Source organism: Ovis canadensis, chromosome 16 (assembly GCF_042477335.2).
Source record: "Ovis canadensis isolate MfBH-ARS-UI-01 breed Bighorn chromosome 16, ARS-UI_OviCan_v2, whole genome shotgun sequence".
Lineage (NCBI taxonomy): Eukaryota > Metazoa > Chordata > Mammalia > Artiodactyla > Bovidae > Ovis > Ovis canadensis.
In genome coordinates this window covers 13,503,082-13,519,479 of record NC_091260.1, presented here as the reverse complement: position 1 = coordinate 13,519,479, position 16,398 = coordinate 13,503,082, and the positions used below count along the sequence as shown (strand labels likewise).

At 53.0% G+C, this 16,398-nt stretch overlaps 1 protein-coding gene across 1 annotated transcript in view; it reads left to right on the top strand.

Annotated features, from left to right (window-relative positions):
* SLIT3 (slit guidance ligand 3) overlaps nucleotides 1-16,398 on the top strand; it is a 724,331-nt gene that overhangs the window by 671,340 nt on the left and 36,593 nt on the right. Inside the window, exons 25-29 of the mRNA XM_069555989.1 lie at nucleotides 192-355; nucleotides 2,341-2,465; nucleotides 9,876-9,973; nucleotides 13,840-13,979; nucleotides 15,966-16,059. Coding sequence (XP_069412090.1) covers nucleotides 192-355; nucleotides 2,341-2,465; nucleotides 9,876-9,973; nucleotides 13,840-13,979; nucleotides 15,966-16,059 — 621 coding nt within the window. The remainder of the gene's footprint in view (nucleotides 1-191; nucleotides 356-2,340; nucleotides 2,466-9,875; nucleotides 9,974-13,839; nucleotides 13,980-15,965; nucleotides 16,060-16,398) is intronic.

The following is a 16,398-nucleotide window of genomic DNA, read 5'->3' as shown; positions in this document are numbered from 1 at the left end:
GAACATCTTTAGGGATTGGAGATACAGTCTGGAGTCATTGACTTCACCCCAGTAGGAATAATGTCTTTGCTGGTCCTCCTGTTGGATACCCCCAGTCTAGGCAAAGTCTAAATCATCTACTTTTTCAAGGGACTTTGGAGCCTATGGGCCGGTCTGGGCAGGGGACCCTGATTTCCTGCTCTGCCTCCTAGGGCACTGGGAACCAACCCGCTGCACTGTGACTGCAGCCTCCGCTGGCTGTCAGAGTGGGTGAAAGCTGGGTACAAGGAGCCCGGCATCGCCCGCTGCAGCAGCCCTGAGCCCATGGCTGACCGACTCCTGCTCACCACGCCCACCCACCGCTTCCAGTGCAAAGGTAGGTGCTGACCACCCCCACACACACACACACATCTCTGCACGCCTCCCCCAACCCCCACCCCGCAGGGTCTGCTCGGTCTCCAACAGCCTGGCAGAGCTAGGCATCTCAACAAGTGTAACTTCCAAAACCACTGTCCCGTTTCTTCCATGGGCCACACAAAGACTCAGATGCTGAAACCAACGTAGACCTGCATCTCAGCGTCCATTTGTCCTTTGTTCCCCTAAGCCCCTTGCTGCTGTTTCTATGTATTCCTCGTTGACTTCTTGCCCTACCTATTTTTGCATAGCTGGGAAAATCTTTAACCTGAATTTTTTCACCCAACATTCTTAGAGCATAAGCATTTTCCCATTTTACTGTAGCATACTTTGATCTCATGAAATTTTGGTTGACTGCATGGTTATCATGATAACAAACTACTACTAGGTTCTTACTCTATAGCAGGCATTCTGTTAGGCATTTTTTAATGTATTGTTCATTTAATTCTCACTTTTCATGGAGTCATTTAATTCCCCAAAATGAGAAACCTGAGGCTTACTGAGGTTAGTTGACTTCTCAAGATTACACAGTGAAGAGAATGCCAGGTCCTTCCGATCCCAGAGCATGGTCTTGATCACCAAGCTGTACCACTCCACTCTTAACTCCACAGGAACTTTAACCAGGTCCTGAGTTTGAACTTTTAGAGTATTTCCCATTTTTTTCCTTACCATGGCTATCTCTATTTAAAATTACATTCTTAGATAAGATTCAGAGAACAAAAATTACTGAGCCAAAGTATATGATCATTGCAAAGGTCTTCACATTTATTGCCAAATTGATTTCCAGAAAGGGTGGTAACCAATTTTTGCTCCTAGTAGCATCGTTGGGGGACATTTTTCATCAGACCCTTGCATTATTTTATCTCATTCTGTAATCATTGCTAATTCAACTGGTAAAATATTATATACCTTTATATTTTGCCTTTGGTTATTGGGGGAACTTTATTTTTCTCCCAAAAACTTCCTTTCCATTTGTACTACAGATTTGTTTGTTAAAGTCCTTTGCTTACATCCTAAAGTTGCAATATTTATTCCGACTTACAGACATACTTTACCTCTAAAACTTCATCATGTCCCTGGAGCACACTCCCTCTCTAGAACAGGCAATGCCCCTGTTCTTCAGTGAGGCCAAGGTTGAGCCGGCTGGCACCGGTCCTCTCTCAGGCCATTCTGTCCACTCTGCTCGCAAATGTCCAGACTCACCTGGGGCCAGTCTCAGTCCAGCCTCCGAACTGACGGCTGCTACCCCAGGACGACTGAGAGTCCTGACGTGAACCACGGCGTGCCTGTCCGGGGCTCTGTCAGCGCTGGCAGCAGCGGCAGCACGGCCCCGCTCAAAAGCTCTGTGCAGGGACCTGGGCTCCCTGCCTCCAGCCCTGATGGCCAAGGAGAACAGGACATGTTTGAAACTGGCATGGATGCAAAAGCTGAGCCCAGCTGGCCATCGTCAGCACCGTTGCTGTGTCTGCCGGGGCCATTTCTTACCTCTTCCTGCCGTCTCAAGGGCTCTGAAAGGAGGACTTCCTATGTGTGCCTTTGGCCCAGGGTCTGTGCCCTCTTTATCCTGGCACAGACTATTCAGTGGGGAGAGGTGTTTGGGGAAGGAGGAATGGGAGGTCCCAGTGGAGCCTGGGCCTGGAGCTTCCTGAATATACACAAGGGGTTTCTAATTATGGTGCATTGTTTGCAGATTAGCACCAAAATCGGATCAGGCTAATTATAGTAATTGATTTGACTGAGAAGTGCTTCTGAATGATGTCCCGCTGTGACTGTTTTCCTCTCTGGACAATGACTGGATGCTCTGGCTGGAGAGGGCCAGCTGCCGTCTGGACAGAGATGAGGAGGGCCTGTGGCTGACCGGGGAAGGAGCCAGGGCAGAGGAGAAGGGAGGGGTGGCGGTGAGCCTCCTGGGGGCCCGCCCGCCAACTCCCTGTGCTTTGCCGTCAGGACCAGTGGACATCAACATCGTGGCCAAGTGCGATCCCTGCCTCTCCAGCCCGTGCAAGAACAACGGCTCGTGCAGCCAGGACCCGGTGGAGCGGCACCGCTGCGCCTGCCCCCATGGCTACCAGGTACGCGGGCCACCCCCACCTCCCAGCTGCTGGGGGCGCTACGCCCTGCTGACCACCCCTCTCCAAGGACAGTGGATAAGTCCACTTTACAGCTCACCCCAAGCAGTATTTGTCAGCAAACCCCGGAACTGGTGGGGCCTTCCCAGTGGTATCACAGCCACGCCAATCACAGAGGACCCCACATAGTCTTTTTTTCTTTCTTCAGTTTTTTTGGATTTTTTTTCTCCAAAGTTTAAACTTTTTATTTTGTATTGGGGTATAGCCAGTTAACAATGTGATAATTTCAGGTGAACAGCAAAGGGACTCACCCATACGTACACGTGTATCCATTCTCCCCCAAACCCCCATCCCATCCAGGCTGGTACATAACAGTGAGCAGAGACCCCTGTGCTGTACAGTAGAGGACCTCTATAGTCTTGATAGTGATGCAGGGGGAAATTTAATACTTGTATTTTCTTGCTTGAACGTGGGCAGATTAAGTCTCAAGAGCTAATTTGCCTCCAATGAGAGACATCCCTTGAACCCACACCCATCCTGACTTCCTTACAGGAGGATTCCTGAGTCTCCCCCACCCCTGACCCCTCTCTGCTCTCAGAACAACCAGTCCTGAAATCTCTGGTTCCAGCTTGAGGAGGTTCAGGGATGGGGATTAACAGGCCTGCAGGCTGCCGAGCCAGCCTTCCCGGTTGACAGGCTCAGCTCAGCCAAGCCGAGGATGGACATTCCAGCTCTCCTGTCCTCCCTGGAGACCCAGGCTAATTCCAGAATAACCCTTGCCTCCTTCCTCCTCTCCCTGCCGTATCTAGAGCACATTATCCTCTGGAGAAAATGGAAGAGGTCCTGCGCACTCCGCTTGGCACTTTATTCATCTTTTCCTCTGTGAGGAAGGATTTATGAACTCTCATCTTACAGACATGGAAACTGAGCCTCAGACTTGTTGAAAGGGCTTGTCCCAAGCTTGTAAGCAGTCGAGTTGTAACCCAGGGCTACATGATTCCTGAGCCCGCCCCCTTTCCCCTGGAGAGTTTCCTGGATAACTGAGCCCTTCAGCGTGCCTTACAGGGGCCAGCAAAGCCATGACTGGGTCCTCTTGCCCACAACCCTCCCAGCTTCCCAGATTCCAGCATCCCAGGGCCACCATCGGAAGGCTCTAGGCGAGCCAAGAGTCTGTAGACGGTGCCCAGCCCATCTGATGCACACACCTGGTCCAAGCTGAGTGGGAGGGAGCTGGCAGCCCTGGTCTTCTGTCCCCAGGGGGGTCTGTGGGTACAGTGACAAGCTTGACAGGCAGACTGGCTCTGGGCAACAGGCCTCAGGGGTGACTTTCTCTGCTGTAGCCATGCCGCCAGTAGACAGTGTCAGAGTGCCATCTATGGGCCTGGGACAAGACAATCAAAGCATTTCTTTGCAGCTGGCTCCCTGCCCAGGCAGCCAGCCCCAGACACACACACACATACACACACATGTATAAGGCGGTCCCAGACACACACACACACATAAGGTGGTCCCACACACACACACATACACACACATATAAGGTGGTCCCACACACACACATAGGTGGTCCCAGACACACACACACACACACACACACAGACACATATAAGGTGGTCCCAGACACACACACATGCACACACGCATAAGGTGGTCCCACACACACACACACACATACACACATAAGGTGGTCCCAGACACACACACACACATAAGCTGGTCCCAGACACACACACACACACACACATAAGGTGGTCCCAGACACACACACACATATAAGGTGGTCCCAGACACACACACACACACATAAGGTGGTCCCCCCCACACACACACATAAGGTGGTCCCGCACACATACACACACACACACACACACACAAGGTGGTCCCACACACACACATACTTACATACATGTGCTCAGTTGCTCAGTTGTGCAGCCAACTCCAGTTCCTCAAACTCAGGGTGGTCCCAGACTCATGCCCTGCCCCCCCACACGCATATACACACTTACATACATGTGCTCAGTCACTCAGTCATGTCCAGCTCTTTGTGACCCCATAGACTGTAGCCTGCCAGGCCCCTCTGTCCGTTGACTTTTCCAGGCAAGAGGACTGGGGTGGGTTACCATGCCCTCCTCCAGGGGACCTTCCCAACCCAGGGATCAAACCCCTGTGTCTCATGTCTCCTTCATCGGCAGGCAGGTTCTTTGCCGCTGCGCCACGTATGTACACACACTGTGGGGGAGGCTAGAAGTTAAGCAGGCATGGGTCCTCAAAGTCCCGTATGCTCAATGGAGAAAATGCAGGCTATGGATTTACACTGCTCAGCAGGTGTGGATCCCGGCTTTTCCTAGTTGTGTGGTGAGAACCCTAGGCTTCCCATCTGCACACTAGGATAGGACTTGTCCCAAAGTCTTGCTGTGAGAATCAGATGTACAATAACACACGCAGTGTACCTAGAACAGTACCCAGCATTCAGTAAGTACTCAATAGCTGCTAGATGGCTGCCTTTCACCTTCACCCTACATGCCGGCCCCTGATGCCAGGGTGGTGGCTGTCGGGAACAGGTGGTTTCACCAGGGATTCTCCGTCTGTGACCCTGAACCCCCAAGGAGTATCTGCTGCTTTCCTAGACTGTGACATGTACGTCTATGCATCCCCAGTTCCGCACGTGCACAGTCATCTTTTTAAGCATCGACGATGCACCAGGCACCGGACCGCATGCGTTTATCCCTTCCTCTGCTATTTATAATCACCTTGTGAAGAGGGTGGCGTCATCCCTGTGTTAAAGATGACTACTTCACGCTCTTGAATCTCACTTCCCTCACTTTAAAGTTGGCCTGAGTCTGACAGTACTGGAGCCGGATTCAAAGCCCCAGGCTTCTTCCCATCACACGTGAGGACAATGTGAAGCTCGCCTGGCCCTTGGTGTCAGAGCAAAGAGTGCACCCCTGGGGTTCCTGCAGGATACTGCTATGTGTTTGGGTTTTGCTTATAAGATCCTGAACATCTTGTCGATTTTGGAAGAATTTGAACAGAGGCTTTGATGTTCAGGAAGTCGAAGGACCCAGGCAGGTATGCTGCTACTGCTCATGGTGTAGGATGCCGGTGGCGGTGATTCTGGTGATAGCATGATGATGGTGGTAGTGTTTATGATAGTACTGTTAGCAGCTAGTATTTATTGAGTGCTTCCTGACTGCTGGCAGTGTCCCGAACAAGCTACATACATTATCCTGCATAGTCCTCATCAAAGCCTTAGGAGACCAGTCCTAAAGTGACGCTCATTTTACAGTTGAGGAAATAGGGCATAGTAGGTGAGCAAGCCAGGATTCAAAGCTCAAAGTCAACTGATTCCAGAATCCATGCTCTCGGCCAGTGCATTCACCATCCATGGGCAAGCACCATGACAGCAGGGACTGCAGGTGAGGGTCCTTGGCCATTTACAACCTGCCTAAATCTCCAGGACAGGGAGATACACAGGGTGGTGGCGAAAAGACCACTGGGGCCCTCTGGAGCCTGCCTCTACCCGACATGACCTTGGACAGCTCTGGTTCTCCTCCCCACTCGTTTCAGGCTCCTCAGCAGTAAAATGTAGCAGACTGAACCAGAGGGGTCCCTTAATCACATATTGCTCACACTGTTTTTGGTTACGCCTGTCCTTTCTGCCAGCAGAGTGATTGCCATAGTAGTTCTGGGTGAATTGCTAAGAGGACAACAGTCACCAGACAGCTGCAAAACGCAGCTCGAAGTCCAAGCATTTATCTAGCTGTTCCCAGAGATCTCCGTGTTTCCAGCCACTGGTGAATGTTCAGTAGCAGCTGCTGTACATCAGATGGCTCAGAGGTTAAAGCGTCTGCCTACAATGAAGGAGACCTAGGTTCAATCCCTGGGTCGGGAAGATCCCCTGGAGAAGGAAATGGCAACCCACTCCAGTATTCTTGCCCGGAGAATCCCATGGACGGAGGAGCCTGGTGGGCTACACAGGCCACAGGGTCGCAAAGAGTCGGACACGACTGAACGACTTCACTTTCACTTTCACCGTACATCAGTTCTAATGCCAGGTCCCTGAGAAGCAATTTAAGTGCATTATCTCGCTTAATACTCCTCCAAAAGGACAGTCTCTTTTGATAGATGAGGAAACTGCGGGTTCAGAAAAATTGAAAAACATACCCAAGCTCACACACCTGGGGAGCACTTTCACTAAACCCAGAACCCAGCTCTCTTGCTGCAGACTATACTAAGCCCTCCACTAGCAACTGACTCTCTGTAGCCCCATTTTCATCATCTGTAAATGGGAATAACCATACTGACTGCAGAGCTGTTGTAAGGATTAAAAGGGGTCACGTGTGTCTTGGCCCGCCTCAGTACCAGCATTCAGTAGACACTTAACAGAGCGTAACTCTTACCATGATTCTAAGATTTGAGAATATAAAGTAGAAATTTTGGCTGATGTTTTTGCAGCCATTTACCTTCGTGCATGTATGTGCAGTGTCTCAGAACAGTGCTTCTCACACTTTAAGGTGTACAGGGACTACCTGAAGACCTTGTTAAGGGGCAGGCTCTGATTCATTAGACCTGAGATCGAATCTGAGATTGTGCATGTCTAACAAGCTTCCAGGGGACACAAGGCTGGTAGTCCAAGGACCACACTTTGAGTAGCAAGGTCTTAGAGCCACCCTGCTGGCCCCATCTCAGAAACAGGATTCCAGTGGGGTTCGTAGTTTCCAAGGTCCTATAAAGGAACCTAGAAGGCCTGGCCGAGTCCCAGTCCTCCCTGTACCACACACGCACACCGTAGGGAGGGGGTCACGGGAGGCAACCAAGGAGCATTACAGGTCTAGTGGTTTGAGCAAAATGAGGCTCAAGAGCGTGGAACTGAGCTAACTGGCCAGGTGCCAACAATGGTGATTGTTTCTGAAGAGCCTGTAAATGATAGAAACCCCCACCTCTGGGCCCAGGCACCACATTACCAAATGCAGGCTCTGCCTCCTGGGTTCCAGTGCCCTGTGGCATCAGGGGCTAGAGGAGACACCACCTCCACCCCTGCTCCCACCCCAGGGCAGGAATTCCCCGGGGAGCTCCGGGTACTTGCAGGTCCCCGGAGCAAAGACCCTGGCCCAGGCAGGGGTCAGGGAGGCCATGCCTTGACTTGCTCAGGGTTCTCCTGTCCTGCAGTCCAGGCCCATTTATCTACCACACACACACACACACACACACACACATACCCATACACACCCACACACACACACACATACACACCCACACACACCCACACACCCACACACACACACACCACATACCTGAACTATTTGGTTGTTGTTGCTGTTTAGGTGCTAGGTGGTGTCCTACCCTTTGCAACCCCATGGACTGCAGCCCACCAGGCTCCTCTGTCCATGGGATTCTGCACTGGAGTGGGTAGCCATTCCCTTCTTCAGGGGATCTTCCTAACCCAAGGATCGAACTCAGGTCTCCTGCATGGCAGGTGGATTCTTTACCATCTGAGTCACCAGGGAAACCCAAAAATCTATCGCAGACCCTCATAATCATCATGATTTATATCTGAATAGCTCTTATTTATGGAGCCACGTTACCTGCCAGGGTCAGGTGCCTTAATGAGTGTGATTTCTAATCACACAATAAATCCATATAATAGGATTATTATTGCCATTTTACAGATAATGAAAACAAGTCTCAGAGCTGGCCGTTTCCTCAGTTTAGCAGCAGCAGCCAGGCCAGCGCGTGCGCTCAGACCTGTGTGCCTGCAGAGCCTGTGCTTTGAGAGAGGCGAAGCAAGCGCCCAGCGAGCAGTTCCCAGAATTGCCTTTGGACTCGATGTCTGGGTTCAGCTGTGCTGGTTCCACATACTGCTGTGCGATGGTGGACATATTGCCTCACTTTCCAAGTCCATCTTCCCTCTCAGTGAGAATGAGGGTAATAACAACTGCACCCATATGGTAGGGGTGTTATGAATATTATACACCATTGTGAATGTGAAACTCAGTATGGGTCCTGGAACAGAAACCATACTCCGAATATGGGAGTGAGGATGAGCAGTGCTGTTTCCATCGACACACAGCTTGTCAAAAGGGATCTCATGTTGCTCTGGTTTAGGATAAGCCCAGATCCCACCCCAGATCTCCTCCCCTCCGAGAAACCTCTGACGGGCCCTTTAATGTGCCAGGCTCGACAAGCAGCAGACAGACGCAGCCCTGCCTTCCGGCTGCTGGAGGTAGGACCTGCGGCTGCAGCGCTGAGGCAGCGGGAGAAGGCAGAGCACAGCAGGGTCCAGCCAGGAGTCCAGTGTCTCTCGCTGCATGCACGGCAGCAGTGGCAGAGCGGGAAGGAGGGTTTTCTCGGGCAGATGGCGAGCAGGTGGTGTGGCAGTGGGAGGGCGCCCGTGATGGCCCCCGCCTGGCCCCGTGCCCACACTGAGCCCATAGCCCAGGAGCAAACGCAGCAGACATCCCCCCAGGATTGCGCAGGTCGCCCAGGGAACCGGCTGCCAAAACCTGGGCGCGGTGCTGGTCCACCAGCGCCCCGGGAGAAGCTGGTGGCAGAGGACCAAGACTGCGGCGGCTCCCTGGGACGGAGGCCTGTCTCTGCAGTTCCTCCTCCCTGGCATGCTCTTCCCCACATGCACACTGTTGCCACCTTCTTAGCTCACACATCCCCTTCAGGGTGCCTGGTACAGAGGAATCCCACTCTGCCCAAAATTTCTCTCACAGGGGGTCTCGGGGTAGCCTACCGTCAGGATCACCCACAGAACTTAAGAGCAGATAGCAACACCCATGCTCATGTCTGGACCAATCAGAGACAAGCTTGTCACTTTAGGGGGCCAAGGACTGTTGACCACACTTCAGCCATAGTCTCCCCTCCCAGCTGTAGATTACAGTTATGCCTCAGTGAGGTTAGTGGTAACATCTACTGGCATTTATAGAGTGCCTTTATAGTACATTTATAGATGTATTACGGAATATTTTAAGCACTTCCTTATTGAAAGATCTAGCTCAACTCTGGCAACAGCTCTATGAGGTAGGCGTGTAGAAGTTAAAAAGCTAATACAAAGTAAAGGTCAGCCAACCAGGAAGAGGTGAAGCTGGGAGGGGAACCAGCTCTTCCTGGCTCCAGAGCCCCTGCTCGCGGCCCGCGGGTTAGGACGGTGGGGAGGGGCTGAAGTCTGGGCAGTAGTTAGGCTGGGGGCCGTGGTCCTGAGCCGGGTGCTCCTCCCCACGCCATGCACATGGAGCGACCCAAGGCCCCTTGGGCTTTCCCCGGGTCACATAGCCAGCTCCCTGGTCCCAGAGCCCTGGGCTACTTCCCCGGCCCTCGTCCCAGAGGGAGCTGGGAGCCCACGGGGCCGCCTCTTCACGGCGGCCGAGGAGAGCCTCCCTTACCATGTGCTTCTCTCTCTCTCCTCAGGGCAGAGACTGCACCGTGCCCATCAACACCTGCATTCAGAACCCCTGTCTGCACGGAGGCACCTGCCACCTGAGCGAGACCCACAAGGGCGGGTTCAGGTAACAGCTTGCCCTGGGCCTCCCTCCTCAGTCTGCCCCGCAACTCTGCGGCAGGCAGAGGAAACCCGGCTCTGCGCCTCCTGCGGGCCCGCACTCCGCCCAGCCCTGGATGTGAAGGACTTTAAGGCTTTGCCTTCCCTATAAGGCAGTTACTGCTATCCCTCTTGTACAGATAAGGAAGTTAGGGCATCAGAGGGATAAATTGTTCGTCTGCAGTTACACAGAAAGTGTTCAGACTGGCATCTGAATTCAGGGAGTCTTGTCTCCAGAGCCAGGGGGTCTCCAAGGGAACCTACAGTTGCTGGCTGAAGTCAGAGCAGGATAGGATAATCAATAGCTCAAAAAACCTGCTGGCCTGGAAATTCCACTATTCTTTCCTGTGTTGATTACATGCTCATATGTGCCAGGCACTTAACTCTAAATCTCATTTAAATCTTCCCGAGGACCATATCCAGTACAGGTAGTTCCCGTCCCCGTTTAATAGATGGGGAAACTGAGGCACGGAGATTGATTTGCTCTGGGTCACATATCCTGACACTCATTCCTGAGTCTTCCAACCCTGCCTGTTTCCTCCCTAGCATTAAGAGCTCAGGAAGAAAAGAGGTAGAAGCCACTTAGATTTTGTTCTCATCCCTATCTTTGGAGCTGGCCCTCTGGGCCTCTGCCAAACCTCTGGCCCCTTCCTGCTTCCCACCCACCCCTCGCTGCCTGCTGATGCCCAGTTTCCTGGGCCCTACCCTGGTAAGAGCAGATCAGGGGGAGCGGGCCCATGGGGCACCCCCAAAGAGCCAGGGGGCCAGGCGGCAAAGGAAGGGGCACTGGGTGCCGTGCTGTGTGAGGAGGTCGGAGCACTCAGGTAACAAACAGTGAGCGACCAGAGGCCCTCTGGCCGGGTTACTATATGGTCTGTGAAAGAAATTCAGCTTCTGGGCTCCGGGTTCTCCCTGGGGAAGACAGCCGCCCACATATCTATCTGCCAAGTTAGCCCCATCAAACTCAACTCTGGAAAAGCGAAATTCAAGGCAGAGCTCATTTTCCTGCCTGCAGCGGGCCAATCTCTCTCCCACTGATAGTGGACCTGAGGAGAAGCCAGCCAGAGCTCACGCAGCAGTGGCCACGTGGCCTCTGTCAGGAAGCACTCCTCCAGGCCTGGGGAGCCTGGCCCCGTCCCGACCCCCAGTCCTGGGACCCACGTCGTTGTCCGCAAGCGGCAGGGGCACCCCTGCAGGTGTCACTGCCCTCTCTGTGGGGATGCGGAAGGGTCTGTCTGCACTCTCCATCACTGAGGAAATCCAAATGAACTGGATTGTTTAGGACTTAATTTTCAAGGAAAACAGCCCAGACCTCCAGGATTTGGAGAATGGGATGCAGGGCTCAAGCAACGAGGCCCTTATCCTGGGATGGCATAGCTTGTGTGGAATCTCCCACCTCATCCCACTGCCCAGGGCAGCACCTGGTAGGCTGGCACAGGGAGGGCCCCTGTCGGGTGGCTTTGCTCCTGTGTCCCTCAATTCAGTGACCTAGCGTTGCCGTAACAGAGGACCACAGGCTCGAGGGCCTGGAACCAAAGAATGGCTTCTCACACGGCTCAGGATGTAGGGGCCTACTCCTTCTGAAACCGGGCGGGGGCCCCTTTCTCTCCTTCTAGCTGCTGATGGTTGCTGGCAGTTTCTGGCACTTCTTGACCTGCAGCTGCAGCCCTCTAGTCTCTGCCTTCAGCTGCACACACAGCCTTCTCCCTGGATCTGGGTCCACATGACCGGCTTCTTACAAGGACACCAGTCATGTGAGATGAGGGGCCCATGCCACTCCGGTGCCACCTCATCTTCAGTTAGCTCACGACAGCTCCAATGACTCTGTTTTCCAATGAGGTCACATTCTGAGGCTCGGTGGGGGGGGGGGGGCGGTTAAGATGTCAACGTATCTTTTTGAGGGGACACAATTCAGTCCATGACACCTCTGACTAGTCAGAATTCTGGAAGCATCACCTACCTCTTAATCCAGATGCTTCTCCAGCCTTGACGCATTGACTGTCTGCTCACAAAACAGGCAAAGGCTGGCAGGGCTGGCTGGACAGGAGATGTGACTTGCTGTCTGTCCACACAGCTAACACATTGCTCTTGAGATATCTGTGACATCCCCTCCTCCTTCCTCCCCCCACCTCCCACCAGGTTTCCAGTGAGGACAAAAGAGACTTTAACTTCTCTTCCACCCTTGGTCCAGTCCATGAGCAACCTCTGCTCCCTTGACCAGCCCCTTCTTACCCCACTTTCACTCAGTCCTGAGAGTCCTAAGTCCTCTCCGGGGAGAGTCAGAGGAAAATAACTCATATCAGGAAAATAGACAACGCTATGGTTTAAGATCTTCAGAAACCCACCCCCCTGTGGCTCTGAAGAAATTACCTTCTTCATGAATGCCCACGGTCCCTAAGAGAAAAAAGAAGAAGAAAAAAAAGAAAGGCGTTAAAGTCATTTATTTCGCTCCATGAAGAGTTGAAGAGCTCAGACCCAAGAATCCTTCTGCCTGCCTTTTGTAGAAAATGTGACCCACTTTTCAGGTCATAGAAAAAAGGATGTTAATTTGGATTCTAAGGGAATTCCCTGGTGGTCCAGTGATTAAGACGTGGGCTTTCACTGCCTTGGACCTGGGTTCGATCCCTGGTCAGGGAACTAAGAGCCCACAAGCCACATGGTGCAGGGAAAAAACAAAAAAAATAAGACCACAAAAATCCCACTTTCTATTAGTTTAATTTCAAGTGGAGAGAGGCCTGGGATTCTTGGTCTGAGCTGGAACACAGTACCCTGGTCCCTGACAAGGAGGGTGGCCCACGGGAAGAGTGAGATTCCTGCATCATTCATTCAATTTCATTTACTCAGACTCTCATCTTCCACCTGCACCCTCTCAACTCGCCTCGCCCCTTGTCATCTGCCCAGCCTTCATCAATACTGACTGATTTTTTTTTCTGACTTATTATCGGGCAATGCAGCCTGACCCCGGGGCTGTGGCCAAGGCCAGGCAGAGGAGAGGGGATGAGGTTTGTATCCAAGAGGTTTAACACTGCAGGGACAAGTTAAGGAATTGTGTCATGCTGGTCTATAGTGTTTTTAACCAGAAAGTGTTGGCAGGAAAGGTGGCCTCCCACCCGACCCCCTCATCTTCCAGGAGCAGGAGGGGGCTCAGAAGTAGCAGGAATACATGAGAAGGAGAAATGGCATCCCTGAGGGAAGGTTAAGGAGGTGTGTGGTTTTGTCTAGAACAAAATCTAGCTGACATGCTTTCTGTGCTGTGTATCACTCTAAGTGTTTTCCTTATATAATCTCATTTAATGCCTACAGCCACCCTGGAGGTAGATAGTACCACCAGTCAACAGATGATGAAACAGATATGGAATTTAACCCAGGAAACCTGGTTGCAAAACCTGATCTTGGCCACTAAATCGTGCTTCCGCTCCAGATTAAAAAGCTGCCCTTGAGTCACAAAAAAAGTACAGAGTTTGTTGCGCTGTTTCTCTTTGTCTACAAAAGAGACTACGCATAGAACATAGCTGAAGGGTCGCTTAGGAGACTGGGAGGAATTAAAGCTCCACCACTTCCAGCTGAAGGAGGCATTGCCAGCAGGAATTGCCCCCAGGCAAGCAGCCACCCAGGGCCGGGAGAGACTGGAGGCAGAGGGCTATCAGAAATGCCCCTAAGGCTCTCAAAGGTCTTCCTGCTCAGAACGCCAGGCCTTGTGTGCCCCAAGAACGGCCTCAGACTCCCATCCAGAGGAGAAATCTGACTGACTGTATTTCCCACCCACACCTTCCCCCTGCCGCTCCAACCCACCCCCACTCCCTGACCCTTGACCCCACCCACGCATCCCCAAAGCTGCTCCTGCCCCCTGGGCTTCGAGGGGCAGCGGTGTGAGATCAACCCAGACGACTGCGAGGACAACGACTGCGAGAACAATGCCACCTGTGTGGACGGGGTCAACAACTACGCGTGTGTGTGCCCACCAAACTACACGGGTGAGTCCCCGATGCCCAGGGCTGGGCTGCTGTGCGGGGCCCCGGGTGGGCTCGCCGTGCATTGGAGGAGACCGCTGCGTGCTCGGCCAGGTCTCACTCTGCAGACTCCAGACTGTAGCCTGCCAGCTGCTGTCCGGGGACTCCCCAGGCGAGAACGCTGGAGTGGGATCCGCCCCACCCAGGGATCAAACCGGCGTCTCCTGCATTGGCCAGCACGTTCTCTACCACTGCAGCCCCTGGGAAGCCCACCACTCTCTAGGCTTCTTCCAAAACCTCCACCTCTTTTCCCCCTCTGGACAAAGGCTTGAATCCAAAAAACCCCCATAATATGGCCTGAGAGGCTTCCCAAAGACCCTCTCTCTCCGTTTGTCCACCCCTCCCTCACCCACCCCCACCGATTGCTCAGGCCTCCCCACTTTGAGCAGGTCCCCGGCTTTCAGCTCTCTGTTCATTTAGTCCGTGCTCATCCCCTCCTTTGGGAGCCCTGGGCTCCCCGGTGGTGTCTGAGGCCAACTGGGAGGCACTTGCCTTGCGCTCATGCTTCATTCAGGTCTGAACTGATGGTGGGAGAATGGACGGGGTGGGGTTGCCGAGCAAACACTTACGAAGGCAGTTTCCTGCCTGCCTCTTCCGTTGACCGGATGCAGTTCTGACTCACTGCACTTTGTTCCCGAGAATGGGACATCGAGGTTTTGTCTGTGCCAGAAAACGTCAGACGTGTCCCACAGAGAACACACCGCTCAGTGTCACTGGTGGAGAAGAAGCAGAAGAGGCTTAGAAGGCACACAGGCACCCTCTGTGAAGGCAGGGTGGGGTCCGCGTGCCCCCACCACAGCAGAGAGCCAACTCTGGGGCTGTGTCTGCCATGCTTTTCCGCCTAGCCACCCTCGAACCGTCCTTCACCCTGCCCCAGGCACACCTGCCCCACGCCTCTCTGGCTGGAAGCTTGTTTCTCTCCATCACTCTCCACGTGGCCTGACTGGGTCGAATGCAAGGAAGTTATCAGTGGTGTGTCTTCCAGGAACCTGACCCCCTGCAGGCCTGTCTGACCTCCCAAGTTCTGCTTTCTGGTGGTGTGAGTTTTCCAGGGCTTATCGCCAGGCCTTATATCTTTGGGTATTTATGACCTGTTAGGCATTTTTCTGGCCCTGTGAATTTCAAAGGGGATGTAGCCAGAGACCAGAACTTCAAATTCTTTCCATATTTTCTTCTCTGAGAAAACCCACGGGCCTTACTTATCTGTAACAGGTGGGCTGCACTGCTAAGCCCTGGCTGCCCCTCCAGGAAACCCCTGCATTTCCACCAAGTTTTCCCATTATCGCGCTGACAGCTGTGTGTTATAATTGCCTGGTTATTTGTAGATCCACCCCCCCAACTCAACACACACACACCCCATGGGAGAGGTTGGGACTGGATCACTGTGGTGTCCCTAGCCCCTGGCAGAGTGCTGCCACACAGGAGGTGCTCCATAAATGAGTGTGGAATGGAAGACAAAATAAGCACAGCCCAAAGTCAGGGGTGGGCTTCCCGGGTGGCTCAGGCAGCAAAGAATCTGCCTGCAGTGCTGGAGACCTGGGTTCAGCCCCTGAGTTGGGAAGATCCCCTGGAGAAGGGAACAGCTGCCCACTGCAGTATTTTGGCCTGGAGAATTCCATGGGCTGTATAGTCCATGGGGTCGCAAAGAGACACAACTGAGCGACTTTCACCAAGTCGGGGGTGATTTCAGCTGTTGCAGCCCCTGGATAATCAGGTGAAACAGCCAAATGGTAAAGCTCTAACAGTGCCCAAGAGAGGTCCTGGGTTCTCCTCGTGGTCACTGCCAGGGAAATTGAGGCAGAGGTGCAGAAGAAAGGAGATGGCTAGAGAATCAGTGGCAGGCTCCTGATACCGTGGCCTCCTGACCAGGGACTCGATGAACCTGAGCTTCTAGCCGGGGCATCCCCCTGTGTCCTCCCTGACGCCTGGGCTCTCTACCCGCCCCACCAGGTGAGCTGTGTGACGAGGTGATTGACCACTGTGTGCCGGGGATGAACCTCTGTCAGCATGAGGCCAAGTGCATCCCTCTGGACAGAGGATTCAGGTGAGGCTCATTCATGCCTGGCGCCAGGTCCCAAGGATTTGGCTCCAGTAGCCTGGGTTTGAGGCAGAAGCTCTGGGGTTCTTTCCATATTTTTTTTTTCACTCTCTCTGTTTCTATTACCTATTTGCTAGCATGTGCTTTTCTGTACCTCTGACTAGTCCTGGTCTATTTCTCTCTTTGCCAGTGTCTTTCTTTATGAGTCTCTGTGTCTGCCCTCCCGGTCCTCTCCTCTCTTGAGAGAGAGAGCGAGCCCCTTTCTCTGACCCCTCCCTAGTCTTCCCACTCTTCTCTCCCTCCCTCTCTCTCAGTACACGTTTTCTTTGTTTTTTTCCTGTTAGA